Genomic DNA, 21,298 nt, shown 5'->3' on the forward strand with positions numbered 1-21,298 from the left:
GTGACCCATGCCAAGGCACCAGAGACACAACTCGTGTGGGTCAGTGATGGACATCTTGGGGCCACAATCGGAACACCGCTTGAAACCCGATACCCGAGCGACTGACATCGTGCGTTGAGGATTCCGAAAAAAGTACGTTTTCCGACAAAAACGTAGAGAGAGTCGAAGCTCTGTGTTCCCAAGCAGCATGTTGGCGTGCAGAAAAAATTAACTGAGGTTGGGGCGTAGTGACATGGTATTTATACGATGCCCGATGTCACGCCTGGAGCAGACGACCAGACGCTGAGCAAGACGGATCGATGGTCGACGGCCGGGCTGAGGTCCACTACGCCCCCTGTCAAAAGAATTCCCGAAGCAGCGAAGCTGGAGGGAATATTAGAGGAGGAAGGCAATCCATTGAAACGATATGTTTTCAGGTAGGCCTGCCGTCTCATTACCACTGATGAACCTATTGATCGGCCAACGCAGTCGCCTACGGCCAGTCCCGTTTGCAATGACAGTTTAGCTACCTCCTTCCCACCCTCCACCAGCTGTAAATATCCGTCCCGCATGGCACCCTCAGGGACGTATTCAGCAGCATATTCCACAGCTTTTCACAAGCCGAAGGAGTACTTTGCGAATCTGCAGGCTATGTTTGTGGATTTGAGCACCATGCTGCCAGAGGTGAACACCATTCTGGCCTATGTGTCTGATTTCTTTCCCTCTCTGTCCGTAGGCAGATTGGAAGTGGATGCCGCTGGTCTGGTGGAAATAGTGGCAGCCTGTATAACCAGCCCTTCCAGGGAAGGGTGTGTGGCGAAGAAAGAAGGGTCTTCTCTACCCTTCCCTGAAAGGGGGAATAATGCAAGGGTTCTGCCATAAGGAGGATACAGGGTCTGCAAGGGCTGGGTTAAATGGCATGTTGTGCTCAACAGTGGGACCCTCGTCCAAGATATCAGGGAGCCCATACTCTTGAAGAGGTGTGGTAGACACCATCAACCCGAGGGTGTCAACAACCCTGTCAACCAGAGCCCTGAACTTGCCATTAGCTTAAGTATAGGACTGGTTTTGCTGCAACACAAGATTTGGATAAGTATCTAGGCCACTAGCGTCCTGTAGACCTTGAGCCAGGGCCAATAAAGTGTCCCTGTCGTCGAAAGAATCTACACCGCTGGCCTCCGTGTAAACGGCATCTACTTGATCATCTGGGTCATGGAAGCCGAAAATAGACTGAATCAAGTCAAAGAACCCTTATCTTGACAACGGTACAAACCAACCATCCTTGAATGTCGGCACAGAGGGCTTGACCACCGACGGAATAGGTTTCGTAGCCAAAGCAGCTTTCGATGCCAGTGGTTCTTTGGTCGCTGACGGACACTTGGACGAATGGACGCCGTGGGCCTCGGCCTTCCGTCGATTTATGCCTAGTAGACGTGATGCCCAAAGGCGTTTTTCGACATAGTCGCTGGCTTGGGGTCGGGAGCACAGAGCACCATTTTTGCCGCAAAAGCTTGCTGTTCGGGTGCCGGAGCCACACCTACAAAGCTTGCTGTTTAAACATTTCGACAATAGAAGTTTTAGAACGTTCCCACTCTTCCCGAGTGGTTGCCCCCACCGAGGGCTTACCTCGGTCCGACGATGAGCTGGACTTGCGCCGATGACAGCGGTGCCGCTTCTTCCATGAGGAAGACAACGAGGAATGGCTCCTGGAATGGGACAGTTTCTTTTTGCAATGCTTTTCTTTCTCCTTCTCCAGGGTGGGATCTTCAGTCTCGGCCTTGGAAGACGGGAGATGAGACCGTGCCAGAGATTTTGCAGCTGGTCGACCCAAAGCCAGTTTCCCGGCCCACTCACGCAGGGATTTCGGCTGCATTTTCGAGCATGACGCGCAGGCCTCCGTGTCGTTACCAACACCTAGACACCACAGACACACGTAATGGGGGTCGGTTACAGACATTTTGGCTTCGCAATTGCGGCATTGCTTGAAGCCCGAAACCCGTTGAGATGATATTGCGTCAAGGTTTTCTGAGGAAAATTACAGCGAATTAAAAAAAGAACATAGAGAAAACTCAAAGTCGTTCTTCCTATGCAGCATGCAAGGCAGTGTCCCCTCAATCTGCGCTTGTAGGAAAACGTCCACTAGAGAAGGAGCCCACCTCTACGCTTTTTCCTGAAGCCTTACCTTTTGACTATACCCCAGGCTGATGTTGTGTGAAGGGGGTCCTGATCAACTGTAGATGCTTCACGATGTAGAAGACCCCTTTTAGTTAGGCTCTGAAAGTTCTACATTCGAACTTGGTCACTAGGTGTTATAGGCACCACCCTCCGGTTGTGTATCCCTCCTTATACTATCTCTCCTCCATCTACACTCCCATGCAAATGGTATTGCCACAAAACGTGTCCTTTGCACCACATGAGACAAAACTAACCATTCACATTCACACACACTGAAACATTTAAGGTATTTGAAATGCTAAGAGACTGGAGACTTCTGAGTAACATAGTGATATTAAGTTATGGAGCACATGGGGAACCAGCTAGCATTCACCGTCATTGCAGAATCTACTCCCTAATCCTAAAATGTTACCATTTCTGTAAAGGAAAATGCACAATTTATATATTGGGCCCCTGGTTATGGCTGTGCAGGCATGGCAGTTTGTGTTGCCTCAGAGACCTGAAAAGACTTGAGCTTTCTCTTATGCTAAAATAACTCTCTTACTTCTGTAACTATCTACCAAGCATGACTGCCAGGACTGTTGCAAACCGGGCACATGCAACATCTTCCTGACAAGAAGAAGAATACCCTTGGTGTCAGAGAAGGGATTTATGTATTAGCCAGGGACCCCAAGAAGACTCCTATTGTGCCCTCCATGTTGCTGTTAAAGGCTGTACCTTTTCAGCCTGAATCACATGTAAGAGTAGTAGGTAGCTGGTACACATTGAAATCCTTTAAGGGGGTGTGAGACCTGACTCCCAGATACAATGATCCCTAGCATCGAGAGGCACGACTCCTAATGACCTCAGATAAACACCCTACACATTGAGCAGGAAGTGCTGCCTTGGTTCTACAGGATCCTGCATGTTTACTGTCAGAAAGAAATGCCCAAAAGTGTGTATAACCCTTTGGAATCCCATTTAATGCACTCTACGATTAACCAGAATCCCCATCCCTGATAGGGACTGTCTGCATGCATGGATGGCATCAAAACTTGGTTAGTCACACCAAAAATGCTCTTCCTTCCAAATGAGAATGATTTTGCTAGTTTTCTCAAATAAATTTCTCATTGTTGACAGAAGTCCCAATTTATAGTACAAATATCCTACCTGAGGCTGACCTTCCTGGCCTTCTACGTCTTGATCTGCATTTATGTTTACTGCAATCAACATTCTTTACCTTGGAAGTTTTCACATTTTCCCAGTCAAAATGATAACTATAATTGGGCACCATGATTATCGGAGGACAGTTTTGTACATCTGGTAATATTTTCTTTTGCTCAGACGAACTTGTAAAGGAAACATTTATTTTCTAAGAAAATAAAGTATCTGCATATATATTGGCAGGGATACATTTTCCACAATTTGCATTCAGGATTGAGGTTAGCTAGTTCAACCTGATCCTACAGTTTGATTTGTTCACACCAGAAAAAAATGAAAGACCTGCACAGAAACATTTTACAATTTTAAAAGGTTTATTTCGGCCAATTTAAACTTTCACTGTGCCAATTACACATTACTAAATATTTTGGTGGGCCCAGTGGGGTAGTCTAACCCAGCTTTTTTGCAGGAAACTCATAGGACTCCCTTCACATAACTTGGTGTTTTCGTTGAATTTTGTAACACTAATATATATATATATATATATATATATATATATATAGAGAGAGAGAAACAATACACATCTCTGCCCCATGGCGGACTGATTGATTGGCCTGTGTCAGTAAAATGACATTCCATGTAAACAAGCAACATTCACAATAAAGAAGCAGATGGGTAAGGGAAAGTGGTACCCCAACTCCTCTGCTGTATTATGAACTTGGGTGAAATGACAAACTATCTGTTATAATGGTACCAGTGCCATAAGGAACGTGTACTTGTAATGGTTGCATCAAATATTTTACAAGCTAGGATACAAGAAACCAATCAGGGAAAACCAATTAAAAAACCTCTTGTTATGTAGTGAGCGGATCTAACGGGGATAAATCACACTGGTGATAGCACACAGTTAATGAATATGAAATAAACTCTTCTGCAATCTCTTTCGATCTTCAACTTTTTTTTTTACTGAACCAGATGTACTATGTTTGTGCAGGAACGCTGTGCTAATTGAGTGCACTTTCTAGGGTATGACAAGAAGTCTGAAAGTAAAATGATGGCTAGAGGCAGTGAGAAATCAGGTACAGATTTTTTAGATAACCCTCCTTCATCTCTCATTGGGTATACTGCTAATACCAGGCACTGAATAGGGAATAAGTACCAAGACAATTCCGTAAGTACTGACAAACATATAATACAGAATACCCTGAGTATGGGAACAATTAACTGCCTTCGTTCACATGGCAATTTGTGTTTTAGATCGCCATTAAAAGCATTAAACAAAAATATGACATAAAAAGGACACAAGGCAAACAAACAGTAGTAAAGATGACTAGGAAGAAGCACCAAGACCACTGTCCGTCACTAATCCAGTTTTCTGTTTAAATATTTCCTTTTACACTCTGTGAATATGCTCCTTTTCTGGTTTCTTCCCAAAAAGACTCCTCTAGATTTGTGCGCCTAGGGCACTCTCCAATTTGTATCTTTGCGATAGGGCTATGTCAGATGCATGTACATCATTCTATATCTTCAAGTCACCTTCAAGATATCCACCAGTGATGATGTGATGTCCTTCCACAGGCAAGAGCTAGACCATATCTCGGTTCCACAGCAAGGCTACTCAGGAGAATGTCCTACCTGTAAGGTTGCCTCTTAACTATAGACCAGATGTCTTACCACCACACTGATCTTCAGGTGCAAGCTATGTGCACAATGGACCCAACATCTAGAACCTGCCAGGTAAAAGGATTAAACTTGGGACTTCCCTAGCCCAAACATCTCATTTTAAGGGGTCACTGTACACAACAATTCACTGCCTAATTGAGATAGTGCATTCGATGTGCCATGTGAAATAGCGCAGGAAAAGAAACACATATGCAGGAAGTAGCAACATAAAAACCAAATGCTTAACTTATAAGGTCTTTCAAGGCCTTGTGGTAATAAGGTGTGTGCTTCTAATCTACACAAGTGAAATGCAAAGAGTCTGGACAGGTGTGGTTTGGGATTACATATATAGACTACACCTTACTTCGCACACGACATCGAAAAGCTATGTACAAGGGAAATCTACATTCTGGGTTTGCCTCCATAAATATGGGTGGTTGCACTTTAGTTGAAGTGAGTAACAAGTTACTCTACAGTCAGCACCTCTATTGCTTGTAGCATTATGGAAGGGGGCATATCCTGCGATTAGTGAGTCTGCTGCGTCATTCATTCACCCAGGCTTTGATACATGGGCTGCCAGAGTTTGTTGTATTAACCTGGCCTCTTATTCTAAATGAGTACCATTCACAGAACTGATGATTCCATTTCTCTTTTTCTGTTGGAAGTTAGGTACCATTGGAGATTACTTTCAGCACAAATAATAGCAAAAGAAGAGTTGAGAGAAGTTTTTCTTAGATGATGCATCAAAAAACCACCTTGGTTAGTGTGGGTCAGAGAGCAGCTTCCTATTTAAGGTCATCATGCGAAAAATCAGTCTGGCTTCGGTCCTTACTGGAGTCATGCTAGTCGAATTCCAACATCATGCCCCGCTTCTGAGGCCATTCTAAGTTGCTTGTTTTGCATACACAGCACACTGTTCTCATTGTCTGGGGCATTAAAATCACCCATAGTTCACGTGAAACAAGATCTTGAATGGTTACCACAGGACTTCAGTCACTGATTCAGATGCTCGTGAATAAAATTTAAAACGTGTTCCTTGGACAGTTTCTCAGAATTTGTATCTTGCCTCTGAGCTTCATGAAGTCGGACGCCTTCTGCCCATTCCCAGAAGAGACGCTCACAAAAGCAAATGCTAAAAGGGAAGAGACAAAGACTAGTCAAAAAGGATTGAATATGTATTTAAAGGAAAGAAAACCTGATAAAAATGAGTAAGTCACTCATCTGTCTGCAGCATTAACTCTCTTGGTTGTATAATGCGTTCAAATGCCACTGGTATCTTTGAGATTCCATAGACGGCAAGCGGACAAAAAATTCTGCACATCAATTAGGGTCTATGAAGTTCTGTAGCTCAAGGCCAGTCTGCATGCATGATTGCTACCAGGAAAGCAGGCTGGAGGCAGAATTTATTTATTTGTACAGGGGGCTAAGTGGCAGTACTTCAAGGGAATGTGGGGTGGGTTAGCCGCTATTTTAGGAAGAAAATGAAAGGAATCCTATTGTAATGTTTATACCGCCTGCATTTATAGCCCAGAATTTTCAGCCACAACTGAGGTTGTCTGTTCTAGGACTCCAAGTGAGATATTCCTGCTTTAACTGGAGCTACTCTGCGCACTAACCAAAGTGTTCTCACACATTTGACAATGAGTACATTGAGAATGCTTAAAATACAGGGTGCTCAAAATGTTGCAAGTGTTACCTAAACCTCTAACTAGGACACATTTAATGCCTAAAGCCAGCACAAAATTCAGCAGCCAGGACATTTGTACCAAAAAATTGCAGAGAAGACATGTGTCCAGCACTCTTAACACTTGCAGGCTATCGTCAAGATGAACAAATTACTTACCCTCGATTATGTTTTTTCAACTGGATGTTCCTTCCGCGTATTTCTCATCTTTGATAGACTCCGATATCCTGCTTGCAGCTCGGAAACTTTTCTCAGCAGAGGGAGCAGCGCGTCGACCTTGTGTCGCTCGAGAGCCTCCGTCCTCCTTGAGTACGACGTGGACGTTGGTATATAGGGCACGCACTGCGCCCGTTGCCTCAGTTCGTGTTTTTCCTCTCAGCAGCACATCAGTCTCGAAGATGAGAATACTTGAGCGTTAACGCAGAGGAAGGTGTAAACCACGGAAACTTCTTGACAGAGGGGAAGGATGGGAGGGCGATAAGGAATACGTGGGAGGAACATCAAGTCGAAAGAACATTACCAGGGGTAAGTAATTTGTTCTTCGATTGGATTGTGTCCTTCCACGTATTCCTCATATTTGATATTCTCCCATAGCAGTGTGTTGCAGGAGGTGGGAAAGAAGAGTTTTTATTTTCATTTAATTTTGGTTTAAGCTGTGTAACAGCCTTTCCAAATCTTGATTCCCAGCTCGAAAGGGAATTTAAACAGTAATATTTCACAAATGTATGCACAGAAGACCAGATAGCAGCATTGCAGATGTCTTGTAGTGGTACTCCTCTCTGGAGGGCTGAAGAAGTGGCTACACTTCTGGTCTAGTGGGCCCTTAGACCTTCGGGAATCTCTTTCCCGGCCAGGTTGTAACGTTTGGATATTCAAAGTATGAGCCACAGAGACAGCGTTTGTTTAGTGACCGCTTGTCCCATTCTGTGGCTCGCATAGCCAACAAATAGTTGGTTGTCTACTCTTATCTACTCTTTCTCTAGAAACCCTGTTGATGTAAAAGCTCAAGTCTCTTCTATGGTCAAGTCTGTGTAATCTCTCTTCTTCTTAAATGGACGAGGAGGAGGAGGGTAGAAGGCAGGCAAGACAATACTTTGTGTCAGAAGAAATTCTGACACTTTTGGGCAGAAGAAAGCTACGAACCCTCAAAACTACCTTGTCCTTATGAAAGACCGTGAATGGTGGTTCTGAACACAAGGCCTGAAGCTCGCTCTCTCTGCGAGCAGAAGTAATGGCTGTTAAGAATAGATTGTTTAAAATACAACATCCAAAGTGGACAAGAATGTAAAGGTTCAGATGTAGAACCCATCAGGAAGCTTAAAACTAGGTTGAGATCAAAGACCGGAACAACAAAAGGAACCAGTGGTAAGATGTTGGTCAACCCTTTCAGAAATTGGTTTACTATAGGAACCTTGTTCTGGACAGCGCTTGAAAATGTACAGCGCAGTCAGATAACCCTTGGCTGTAGCAACCTGTAGCCCCTGATGGGTTAAATGTAGTAGAAAAGACAAAACTGATGGTGTGTCACAAGTAAATGGATCAATTCCTTTATCTCTACATCAGCTGCAAAATGTGTTCCAATGGCAGCGACATAAAGATTTTGTTGCTGGCCTTCTGGCCGAAAGCAACACCTCCATGACACCTTCCGGAAGGTCCCAGTCTTTGTACCTCAACCCCTCAGAAACCATGCGTGGAGATTGAGGGTCTTAAACTCTGAATGAAGGATGCAACCCCCCCTTGCGAAGGTCCTCTCTTTGCAGAAGATGAATTCAAGGGCAGATGTACATTGCCAGAAGTTCTGGGTACCACGTCCTCCTGGCCTAGTCCGCGGCAATCAGGATCATGGATTTCCGAAATTTACTTAGCTGCCTGAGAACATGAGGAATGACGTTGATCAGTGGAAACGCATACAGTAGGGGAAATTCTCAGCCCACTACGAACGCATCCCCTAGAACTCCTCTCGGAGGAAATTCCCTGGAGCAGAACTGTTCGCACTTCCGGTTGACACTGGTCGCAAAAAGATCCTCTTGTGGGGTTCCCCAAAGGGTGAAGATCTCTTGAGGTACTTCCTGAGCTAACTCCCACTTGTGGGAGACTGTGCTCTGCCTGCTCAGAGCGTCCGCCACTGTGTTTTCTTCTCCGGTCAGATGAACTGCTGACAGAGATTCCTTCTTACAGTGCCAATAACCGGCGCTGCATTGCCTTTCTGCACAGAGGCAGTGACCCCACACCGCCTCTCTTGTTGAGGTAATGCATGGCAACTGTGTTGTCCATCGTTATCAGGACACACTTTCCTCGTACAGAGAGCAGGAAGGCCATCAGCGCTAGTCTGTTTGCCCTCAGCTCCAAAAGGTTGATATGCAGTTAGGACTCGGACAGAGATCACCGATTGTTAGACCATTGGTGTGACTCCCCCAACACGATAGGGAGGCGCCTGTAACCACAGTAATCTCCAGCCATGGTTGCCAAAAGGGTTCCCCCTTCAACACATTCTCCTTGACAGACCACCACAAGACATCCAGCGCAACCCTGTTCGGTATCCGTACCAGATCCGTCATCCTGCTGGAGAACTGTGACCACGGAGTCCTGAGGGCCCACTGAAGAGACCTCATTCTCAGACGGGCCTCTAACACCAGAAACATGCAGGATGCCATGAGACAGAGCAACCTCAGAAAATCGAAGGCCGGAAGATGCACTTTGAAATTTTTTTACCCTCTGCACTATGTGGGAAGCCCTCACCTAGGGGTGCAAAAGCTTTTCCCAAGGAGGAGTCCAAGACTGCTCCAATGAATTGCAGCTTCTGGGAAAGTATCATGTGGGACTTCTTGAAGTTGAGGGAGAAGCCCAGCTTTTGGAGACAATGACAGGTGCTGTTCAAATGTTCGGGTGAACGGGCACTGATCAGCCAATCGTCCAGGTAGGGCTAGATATGAACTTCCGCCCCTCCGTAGATTTGCTGTCACCACCGCCAGCAGCTTGGTGAAAACCCTTAGGGCAGATGTCATCCCGAATGCAGAACTCGAAACTGATAGTGAGAACTGCTAACAGCGAATCTCTGCCATTTCCTTTTCTTGAGATGAATTGGCACATGAAAGTAAGCATCCTGAAGTTTCAATGACACCATCCAATCCTGGAGCTGAAGGGCCAGAAGGATCTGCGAGAGAATGACCATCTTGAACTTGTCATTCCCGAGGAACCTGTTCAATCATCTCAAGTCCAAGATCGGTCGAAACCCTCCACCTTTTCCGGGATCAGAAAATAAGGATAGTAGCAGCCTTGATTTCTTTCCGCTACAGGTACCTGTTCGATTGCACCCTTCTCCAACAGTGTCTGAACTTCTTGTAGCAGGAGCGAATCTGGTACTTTCAAGGACTGGGCTCCCAGGGACAGTTTGGTGGTCTCTTTAGAAAAGGGAGGCAGTAACCACTAGCGACTGTTTGTAGTGCCAAAGCATATGTTGTAATACTTCGCCATTCTTTCAGATGCTGGGATATCCTGCCTCCCACCATTGTCAAATCATTCAAGTTTTTGTAGAGGAGGAGCTGCATGCCTCTGCAGGAAACCCTGCCCCCTTACCTCCCATATGTTGGAGACCTGAGATCATGCCGTGTTTGACACCTGCAGTTGTGCCAATACCGCAGCGTGTGTTCGAGAGAAGATACCCATTGAGACAACCCTACCGAAATGTATCCCTGAAGTGATGACAATTTAAGGGAAGGAATATGAGAAGGAGCAGAGAAAAGAAGCCAGTGATGTCACAAAAGGTTTGCACGACGTACCGGGATACCGATTAAAGAGAATGTATGAATCCTAAAGAAATTAATGAAGAAGTAAGGAATCAAGTGAACTTTTAAATGCGAAAAAGGAGATTACACGTGCACAAAGTGCTGCAGAAAATCAACCGTTCAATAATTGTCCAGATGCTGAAACGCAAGGTAGACCAAGTCATCATAGAGGCTGGCTATATGTAGTGATTAGAACGCAGGCGAAGCCGCCATTGAATAGAAGTCGGACTGCAGGATCATGAATTTAGTAAGCAAGGACCCATGAAGAGAGAAGGGAAAACTGTGTTGCAGCAAGAATAAGCAGAACCGTGGGGCTGCAAGACGAGGTTGTCTGGCCTGGAGTCAAGACTGAAGCAGCCAAGGTCAGCTATCTATTCTGGAAAGAAGTGAACGTGCGAAGAATGAATCATCCCTTCTTAAGGTGCAAAGAAAGAACATAAAGAGTGCAGAGTTTAATTCATTTAGAGCATTTAAAACCTGCAAAATGGACCAAATCGTGGTCTCCTGTCACATGAGCCAAAGATGGAAATAGAGTTCGGACTTGTAGTCCAAGAACATGATAGTGAGAGTTCTCACTCCCATGTATTCTGAAGACGAGGATACTTTTGCAAGGCCAAGTTCAAAGACAATCTTCAAGGCAGAAGGCATGGGTAATGAGAGATGCTGTGATAATTGGGTGGGGTGGTAGTGTCATGCCCCATCTCCTTGCACCTGGGTCTGGGCTCACGTGCTGCTAAGTGAACCAAATGTTCCAGAACTGGCACAAGCGTGCCAACCAATTGAAGTGGTCCATATAACTAAGAACCTTATAGTTTGAAAACCAATGAGAAACTGTATTTAATGTTTCTGAAGATGACATGTTTTAGAGGTAGGCATATGTTGTCCACCTGATAGTGGGTAGCCAATTACAATCCTAGCTCCTATAGAAGATATACTAAGATGTTCCCCTTAAGCCAATCCTGATCCTTAGTAGGTTTTTCATTATTGCCACGTAGTATGACGTCGCCGCTGATGTATTTTTAGTATAAAGTCTATGTTTTGTGTGAAGATCGCTGAGAGAAATCGAGCGTATGTCTGTTGATGTTTGTTGTAAACTTCCTATTTTAGATAATTGTTAATAAAACAGTACTTTGGCATCTTCCTGGATTGGTTCGGTTATTTGGTCCCGGAACTTATCTGTGCAATTTCATCCATTACATATGCACGTTCCTAAAGGGCCCTAAGCTCATTTTCAAAGTGGTTTTGTGGCACTGGTTGGTGTAGAAGGCAAGGCAGCAGATACAGCTGAAGCTCCTCTGCCTGTACGTCCTCGACCGCCTCGGGGTTGCCTTCTCTGTCCCCTCTGGTTAAATTGACCTCTTCCTCTGCCAATTGAGGAATAGTAACGAGATGAATGATTTCTACATCCCTGAGCAGAAGATGGAGCTGTGCAACCATGTTGTGGCTGCCTAATGGACTGACTCAAAGATTTTGCAGCTGCCTTAGACGACTGCAACTTTTCAAGACTTTCGTCTGCTTAAGATCCAAACAAGTAAGACTCTTACGTAATAGCGGTCTCCCATTTCTTCATGAATTTGAAACTCTGAAAACACAAGGTGGATTCATTCGGGGGAGGTGACCTGAAAAAGGAAAAAAAAAAAAGATCTGGCTATGTGTTACCTGAAACCACTGATGCTACCAGACAGACGAAGTGATGAGACAATTGGAGTAGAGAATTGTACCATATTCTCTTTTTCTTTTCTTGTAAAAATTTTTTGTAAATTATAACAAGTAAAATAAAAAAAATAAAAAAGTAAGACTCTTCAAACGGCATATCCAATAATCTGGATTGCACGTTAGAAGCAACCCCTGATTTACGAAGCCAGGCAAAACGTCTAAGCACTGTATCAGCAGCCATAGAATGGCAATACAATCTGCAGTGTCTAGCCCTGACTGCAATGATTGGCACATAGCACCTTTACCGTCCTGAATAATGCTCATAAAACCATCCCCTTCTTCACCCTCTGGGATATGTTCAGATGCCATGGCGATCCGGCTCCCACAAAGTGTAGGTAAACTTTGCTATAGCACAAGTTGCATTTGTTGCTTTCTTTGCCATACTACCAGCGAAGAAATCTTTCTTTCCCATGGCATTGAGCCTTTTATCCTCTCTGTCCGGAGGGAATGTAGGATAGGCTGCTCCATTAGAAGAAGCAGTAGCTGCTTGTATAACAAGGCTTTGTGGACTCTGATGTTTCCAAAGTAACTCTGGATCCACTGTTGAGGGTATGTATTCTTTAGTGAAATCCTTGTGAACCACAGGGATGAATGAGATCTGGATTTTTCCACTTCTCTAGAACTCTATTCTTCACTGGTGTATGTCCAAAATATCTGTAGGGTCATCCTGTTCATATTCAACAGATGATCTACCCCATCCCAGGTATTAATAACCTTTGCCATTACTGATCTAGAAGATGCATCAGCATAACCTGAACCTTCATGAGTGCCAAAATCAACCTCTCTAATAAAAAATCACTGGTTGGGTCCTTTCGCCAGAACTCTTTTACAAAATGGCGTATGTGTCCGTCTCTGTAACTCCAACCAAGGTCGGTCCCTTTGTTCCACTTTTTGGCGGGCTTCTCCACAGAAGCCCTCCAAATGGTGCCACTCTGTCTGGGATTCACAGGATGTGTGGGTGGGGGAATTGGCACCCTGGGCTGCATTGCCTTAGCAACCCAAGTCGCACTCTGTTCTGATTGGCCCAGTGGTGAGCCGCCCGACTCACCACTTAGCATGTATGAGTGACAGCTAGGCTGTTGAATGGGGGTTTTTCTGCATAAAAGCAGGGCTTTTGGGACTGGAACTCCAGAAGTCACCACGGGACCTAAGAAATCCGAAGAGGGGAGAAGCTGAGCCATCTGCGACGACGACACCACCGGTGGAGCCCTGCTGCGACGACCTCACCACTTCCCCGACGAGAAGAGAAGATCTTCTGCTGTAAGAGTCTTCTCCCTCTGAGCTGGTGGTAACAACCAGTTCGACTTTCGCCTTCCAGGACGCCCCTTGGTCGAATCGCCAGTGCCAAGCACCCGGCGGCTGGATAGCCAAGCTACAGTCCACTGGGACCGCGAATAAAAGGAACGCACCTTCGCGGCTGGTCTCATCCCTGGGCAGTGCAACGACTCCAGTTTCTCGACGAGATCTTCTCCTTCCCTGGTCGAAACCACGAACTGCACCCGCTGCCAGAAACAACTGCCACGCTGGAGCGTTCTCACTTTTAAAGGTACTGTGTTCCACCTGGCCTCCCTTTCCACGGATTGCTAAAGGTGACCCTTAAATCCTTGGCTTTCCAACTGGGTTGGCCCCCAGACCTTCTAACTTGATCTTTCGCATCAAACCAACCTCTTTTGAACATTTTTGCAAAGACTTGAGTCCATTTCTAAACTGTGTGATCTTGGGCACATTTCGCCTTGCTCTAGAGTGGCCTTGGCTTATGAACTTTGGCTCTACAGTAGACTCTGCCTTCACTAGCTTGCTCTGGTCTTAGAAAGGTGTTGGGAACTGTTTTATTTTCATGACCTGTCTTTTTCCCTCCCTCCAACTTAATTATTGGAGTGCCATCTAAGTTAAGCGCTCAAATCGGTTTTACAAATAGTGGTGTTTTGACCTAGACTTGTCTAATAATTATTAAGGGAGGTGTGTATACTTTTTCTGATTGTGTTTGGACTTGCTTTGATCTATAGTGCTTAGTGTATTTCCTAAAGTATGTTTTAAATAAATAATTATATACTTTTGATACCAAGCTCTGGTCAGTGTTTGTTTGTTCCACTGTGTTTTGGCCCTATTGTGTATCCTCTGTATGCTGCCCTACTCATCTTGAGGGAAGTCTGATTGCTCAGCCACAGCTACCAGGTAAATCTGGGTGGTGCGGACTGCTACCAATAGGGTTTACTGCTTACTCCTGTAGTCTTAATCTTTTTGCAGTGTTCCCCAAGGGTACTGCACAGGATTCTGCCTAACAGAATCTTCTGCCAGTATGACCACAGAAAGCCTCGCGGAAACATAAGCTGCAATACCATAAGAAATTCTGTAGCGGGGCAGGCTGGGAGGGTAAGATATGGAATACGTTGTCAGACCAGCCCATCGAAAGAAAGTTACCAGGTAAGAAAGTAACTTGTTCTTTGAGGGGATTGGGTCCTCCGACGTATTCCATATCTATGACAGACTGCCAAAGCAGTACCAAAGTATGGAGGAGGGAAAGGAATTTAGAATTTAGAAATTTAGAATGCCCAATACCATTGCAGAACAAAGGACCGCCTTGCCAAAGGCCAGGTCCTGCCCATGGATAGAATCTAGGGAGTAGCGTCTTACAAAAGTATGGTCCGAAGCCCATGTGGCTGCTTCAAAGATGTTATGAATAGGAACACCCCTCTGCAGGGCAGTAGAGGCAGCCATACCCCTAGTAGAATGGGCCCGTAAGCCTACCGGAGGGTCCTTACCCGCTGTTAGGGAGAATTCACATTTCATGGCTAATTTCCCTTACCTAGTGAGTCCCTCAGAAGCTTTGCTGGATCTTAGGAGTTGTTTCTTTTCCACTTGGTAAGAGTGTGAGCTTTTCACCACTATTATTTGTATTTTGCTATGTGTTTTTACCTGTTTTTGGGATTGTGGGCTCTGGAGTACACCACTTCAGCAGCCCCCTTCTTTGTGTGTGTCACACCGCACCTTCTGTGCAGTGGCACAGGGTTGTCGTTTAGACTTCCCACCGACTCCATTTCTGAGTTGACTACTGTCCCCCAGAAAAGGGTAAAGTTACCATTAACTTTACTTAGTCAAAACTAACCACAGATCCAGTACACCCCATCTTACATGGAGCACTGGAAGGGTTAACTCTTAACTCTTTTCATCTGTACCTCGTAGAGCATTGTTTTGCTATTTTATCATTTGGACATGGCTGGTGGCAGTGGTATCTACCCTAAATTTCTACCGCGGTTATCTTATATAACCGTGGTAACATTGAAGGCTATTGTGTTAGCCTTAACCTTAAACCCGCTTGACCAAATCCTTTTTCGTTTGGCTTCGGTGCGGTTTATTTGCCATTTCCTTTTGTTAAACTCCTTCTTGTGTTTTACTTTGCGCTGCAAACTAGGTTTGCCTCCTTTGTTAACTGTCTTTTGGCGGGCTTCTTCCTAGAAGCCCTCCTCAAGGCACCTGGGTGTCTAGGTGGGCTGAATGTGAGGGAGGGGTGTAGTCACCCCCTGCACAGGGTATCCTAGGAAACCTAAGTCGCACTTTGTCATGATTGGCCAGGGTATTTGTCCAGGCTGGAAAACCCCCCTGCTGGGTGATTGACAGCCAGGCTGTGTGAATAGGGATTTTTCGCATAAAAGGCAGGTCTCTTGGGCTAGAAGTCAGAGAGTCACCACTGGAACTACAAGGAACCGAAGAGAAGCAGAGAGAACGACGGCTGCTGCAACTACCCCATCCCGGTGAAGCCCTGCTGCTGTCCTGAGCTATCTGCCCTTCAAAGACTAAGAGGAGATCCAGTCCGCAGTCTTCTTCCCTTGAGCCTGGTGGGGGATAACCAGCTCGTCTTCCACAGCCAGAGGATCCTCTTCCTTGGTCGAAATCGCTGCACACAGCCTCTCCTGTGTTTTTAAGGAGCGCACCTTTTATTCGTTGTCCCTGCTGCCGGCTTCATCCCTGTGTGGTGCAGACCCCCTTCAGATGTCCTCCTTCACAACGAAGCTCCAGGAATCGTGGGTCTGCGGGAAACCAACAGGAACAACTGCCAGTGCACCAGCTGCATCATTGGAATAAGGTACTGTGTTCTGCTTCAGGAAACTGGGTGAACCCCTTTTCTTCATTTCCAAGGCTTGCCCTCGTCTTCCCTTTTTCTTATAACTTTTGCTTCCAAACATTGACAATATCGAAGTACTCTTGGCTACGTTGAATTGTGAACTATCTGACTGTGTGATCTTCGGCAACAGGCCCCGGTGTCACTTGACCTGGCTCCCTTTGACTTTTGAACTCTTGTCTATGAGTGTTTCTCGATTCTGTCTGCCTAACCAAAATATTGCCTGTGATTTTTGCCTCCGACTCCCTCTGAGTATCTCAGGTGCCAAGTGTGTTTTTGCCCCGGTAGCATTTCATGTCACGGATACGAGTTTATTTAGTAGACCGAACTGTCAAAAAGTAATCGCAATCGTATTCGCGGTAACATGTTTTGTGCCTAACACTGGTTCATTCAAACACAGGGTACTTACCTTGAGACATACTGTACAAAGTGAATTGGTTAGTTGTAGTATATTTAACGTGGGTTTTTTGTTTAAGTTTAATAGAAGTGTTGTGTTTATAACGAATGGTTTAAAAATAAATGTACTTATATTTTTCTACCTGAAACCTTGAGTCAGTATTTGCTTGAGTCACAGTAATTGTGGTCCCTTTGTGTAATCTCTGCTACTGCTCATATACTCTTGAGATAAGCCTGGCTGCTCCGCCACTGCTACCACTCTGACATAGTAGTACAGGCTTGTACCAAAGGTAAAACTTGTATTGCCACCTGTAGTCTTAATTGTGTGTAGTGGTCCCTAAGGGCACTGCACATGATTCTGCCTAACACCCACCAAGCAGTAACATTCAGAAATTGCCAAGATAATCCATCTAGACAAAGTCTGCTTAGTAACACCTTGTCCCAAACACCTTCCAGCGTATCCTATAAAGAGCTGATCGTCCACTCTGACCCGGGACAAGCGCGAGATGTAGAAACTTAAAGCTCTCCTAGGATCCAACCTATGGAGCCTCTCATTTTCCTTACCAGGATGTGGAGGAGGATAGAACGCCGGAAGAATTACCTTCGGTCTTAAATGAAATTCCGACACAACTTTCGGAAGGAAAGAAGGACGAACTGTAAGGACAACCCTGTCCTTATGAAACACTGTGAAGGGTGGCTTAACAGAAAGTGCCTGCAACTCAACCACTCTGCGAGCGGAAGTAACACAACTAAAAATACAGTTTTAAGGGTTAACAGTCTCGAAGGACAAGAATGTAAAGGCTCAAATGGAGCACCCATTAGGAATTTTAGAAACAGATTCAAATCCCAACCGGGCACCTGGAAAGGCGACGGTGGGAACACAGTAGTGAGCCCTTTCAGAAACTGAGAAATTAAAGGAATTTTAAAATAAGAACACTCCTCAGACGAGCGCTTAAACATGGACAGCGCTGCCAGGTAACCTTTAATGGTACCCGCTTGCAGGCCCTTGTGGGCCAAGGAAAGCAAAAAAGACAGAACCACAGGAATGTCACATGAAAAAGGATTGTTAGGCAGAAACCTGTGCAGTTCCCTTAGGGACCACTGCAAAAGATTTAAGACTACAGGTGTTGGCAGTAAACCCACTTGGTAGCAGTCTGCACCACCCAGATTTACCTGGTAGCTGTGGCTGAGCAGTCAGACTTCCCTCAAGAGCAGTATGCAAAGTATACTCAATAGGCACTCAGATACAATAATACAAGCAAACACTGACCAGAGCTTTGGTATCAAAGTATATAATTATTTATTTAAAAACACACAGTTGAAACACTCCAGCACTCTTATTGTAAAATATTCTAAACACAGTTACTATTATGATATATACACCCCTTTTTCCCCATTAGAAAATCACAGTAAAACGCCACTTATTTTCATACAGAGGTGAGCGCTTAACTAGATTGCACTCTAATAAGTTTGTGAAAAAGGGAGGGAAAAAGACAGAATATGGAAAGGTACACCACTCTAAGATTCAGGACCACTGTTAGCAAGGCAGAAGAGCAAAAGTCACTGGTGAGCCAAAGTCCAAAGGCTGGGCCCACTCTTAGAGAGAGCAGAGCACAAATGCGCCCACGATCACACAGTTACACTAGGCTTAGAAAGTCTTGCAGAGAGTTCAGAAAGAGTTTAGAGAGGCTTAAGAAAGTTTAGCCAAGGTGTCCCAGGCTAACCCAGGTTCGAAAGCCGGGGGCTAAATCTACCCCGTACAGTCGGTAGCAAGGGAAGCCAGGCGGGACACGGTACCTTAAGTGGGAAGAATCCTCCAGCGGTGGCAGTTGTTCCTGGTAGTGGGTGCAAGTTGCGTCGTCGTCCAGGGGAAGAGAAGATCTCGACTTGGAGGAAAGATGAAGGTCGTTGCACTACAGGGCAGAAACCAGCCGCTGAGTTTTCCGGTTAAAGGTGGTACATTTTTCTCGCGGTCGTGGTAAAACGTGGTATCCTGGTTGCTGGGGTGCTTGGCACAGGCAAGGCGGCCACGAGATACGTCGGGAAAGCGAAAAGACGGTGAAACTGGTTATCCCCACCAGTCAAAGGAAGAAGACTCTCCGGCGGGAGATCTCCTCTGTCGTTGGGAAAAGTGGTGAGGCAGTCCAGCAGGGCTCCACCGGTGGTGGTGTCGTGGCAGGCCGGCTCAGCTTCTCCCTCGTCGGATTCTTAGGTCCTGTGGCGACTTCTGAAGTTCCAGTCCCCAAAGCCCTGCTTTTATGCAGCAAACCCCCATTCACTCAGCCTAGCTGTCACTCAAACATGCTAAGTGGTGAGCCGGCCGGCTCACCACTTGGGCCAATCAGGACAGAGTGCGACTTGAGTTGCCTAGGCAACTCAGTCCAGGGTGCCTAAATTCCCCTCCACCCCTCCTAAGTACCCCAGACACAGTGGCACCACTTTGGAGGGCTTCTGTGGAGAAGCCCGCCAAAAAGTGGAACAAAGGGCTCGACTTGGGTTGGAGTCACAGAAGAGAACACAAACGCCATTTTAGAATCAAGTTTTGGCAAAAAATACCAACCGGAGAATTAATATTAATTAAATAAACCGGCGGTATGTCCGAGGCTACCGTAAATAATTAAATAAAGATAGTAGCCTAAAACAATGGGAAATCCCTTAGGAAAATATTCGTGGTTGAATATAAAAAGTAGTATCCACTGCCACCAGCCAAAACTCGATCAGGGGGGACGGAGACGTGCTCCCTCGACTAACAGACCCTAGGGCAATCGACTTGCCCCAGCCAGTACGTCCACAATATGATGGTTGGTACTGGTTCTGTTCAGAATTTAAGACTAGTAAAGTCAATGGTGACTTTACATGCCCTGGGAGACAGTAGTCAGTCCCAGGGTATGGAGTCTATACTGGGGGATCACTATGACACCCCTGTGTCACTGCACTGAGGGTGCTGTGTAACACACATCAGAAAAACACATGAAGCCCTATGGAGTAAAAGACCCCATAGCCCATTAAACACTTCTAGATTCAAAGAAACACACTCAAATCATGCCCAAGAGTGAGGGTAAAAAGAGTCTCACTCTTGGCAGGAGAAAAAAATAAACCCCAAAAATCCAGCAAAGCTGCTGGGGGACTCACTAGGTTAGGAAATTCAGCCTAAACAGAGAATTCTCCCTAACAAGGATCCACATTCTGAACCCTGCACCAGTCGCAGAACTTTCTCCAGTGGCAACGGTACAGGGACTTTGTTGCAGGCCGTCTGGCCAAAAGCAACACCTCCATCACGTCTTCAGGGAGGTCCCGATCCTTATACCTCAACCTTTCAGAAGCCAAGCGTGAAGGTTGAGGGATTTGATCTCTGGATGGAGAACCTGACCCCCCTCCCGTGAGAGCAGATCGTCTCGGTAGGGAAGACGGCGTGGAGGCCAGATGGACAAGTCGAGAAGGTCCAGGTACCACGTTCTCCGAGCCCATGCCGGAGCAATGAGGATCATTCGGGAACCGAACCTCCGTAACCTCCGCAGCACTTGCGGAATGACGGGGACTGGAGGAAACGAGTACAGCAGTGGGAAGGACCACTCCACCACGAACGTGTCCCCTAAGGCTCCTCTTGGAGGAAATTCCAGTGAGCAGAACCTTTCGCACTTCCGGTTGACACTGGTGGCAAAGAGATCCACTTGAGTGGTCCCACAAAGGGCAAAGATCTCCAGGAGAATCTCCTGAGAGATCGTGCTCTGCCTGCTCAGTGCGTCCGGCGTCTCATTTTCGTCTGCGGCCAGATGAACTGCCAAGATCGAAATTTCCTGCTGTATGGCCCAGAACCAGAGCTGCATCGCCTCCCTGCACAGAAGAAGTGACCATGTCCCCCCCTTTTTGTTGAGGTAGTGCATGGCCACTGTGTTGTCCGTCAGAATCAGGACATTCTTCCCTCGCACAGTCGGCAGAAAAGCCTTCAGGGCAAGCCTGACGGCCTTCAGCTCCAACAGATTGATATGGAGTCTGGACTCCGACGGAGACCAACGACCGCTGACTGTCAACTCGTTGGCATGAGCTCCCCATCCCGTGAGGGATGTGTCCGTCACGATCGTCACCTCTGGCCAGGGTAGCCAAAACGGAGCCCCCTTCATCAGATTGCATTCGACGGGCCACCACAGAAGGTCATGGGCGCCCGAGAGCGGCACATGAACGGGGTCCGACATCCTGCCAGAGGACTGTGACCACTGCATCTTGAGAGCCCACTGCAGAGATCTCATCCGTAGTCGGGCCTCTGGCACCAGAAGAATGCAGGATGCCATGAGGCCGAGCAACCTCAAGAACTCGAACGCTGGGTGATTCTGGGCATGTTGAAACTTGTGCACCATCTGCAGAATGTGATGAGCCCTCACCTGGGGAGGGAAACACTGCCCCAGGGATGTGTCGAGCAATGCTCCGATGTACTGGAGCCGCTGTGTTGGCATCAAATGGAACTTCTTTAAGTTGAGGGAGAAGCCCAGCCTGTGAAGGGAGTGGCAGGTGACTGACAGATGATCCAGGACTTGATCAACCAATAGTCCAGGTAGGGGCAGATGTGAATCCCCCCTTTCCTGAGATACGCCACCACCATTTGCTTGGTGAAAACCCTTGGGGCGGAGGTCAATCCGAATGGCA

The 21,298-nt window shown here is 46.3% G+C and overlaps 1 protein-coding gene across 1 annotated transcript in view; it reads right to left on the bottom strand.

The window, feature by feature from the left end:
• Nucleotides 1-3,649: 3,649 nt before the first annotated feature.
• Nucleotides 3,650-21,298, bottom strand: part of CMTR1 (cap methyltransferase 1) — a 2,036,190-nt gene continuing 2,018,541 nt past the window's right edge. The window contains exon 24 of the mRNA XM_069608763.1: nucleotides 3,650-6,088. Within this exon, the coding sequence (XP_069464864.1) occupies nucleotides 5,950-6,088 (139 nt within the window). The 3' untranslated portion in view covers nucleotides 3,650-5,949. The remainder of the gene's footprint in view (nucleotides 6,089-21,298) is intronic.

Source organism: Ambystoma mexicanum, chromosome 4q (genome assembly GCF_040938575.1).
Source record: "Ambystoma mexicanum isolate Mex_15411 chromosome 4q, UKY_AmexF1_1, whole genome shotgun sequence".
NCBI lineage: Eukaryota > Metazoa > Chordata > Amphibia > Caudata > Ambystomatidae > Ambystoma > Ambystoma mexicanum.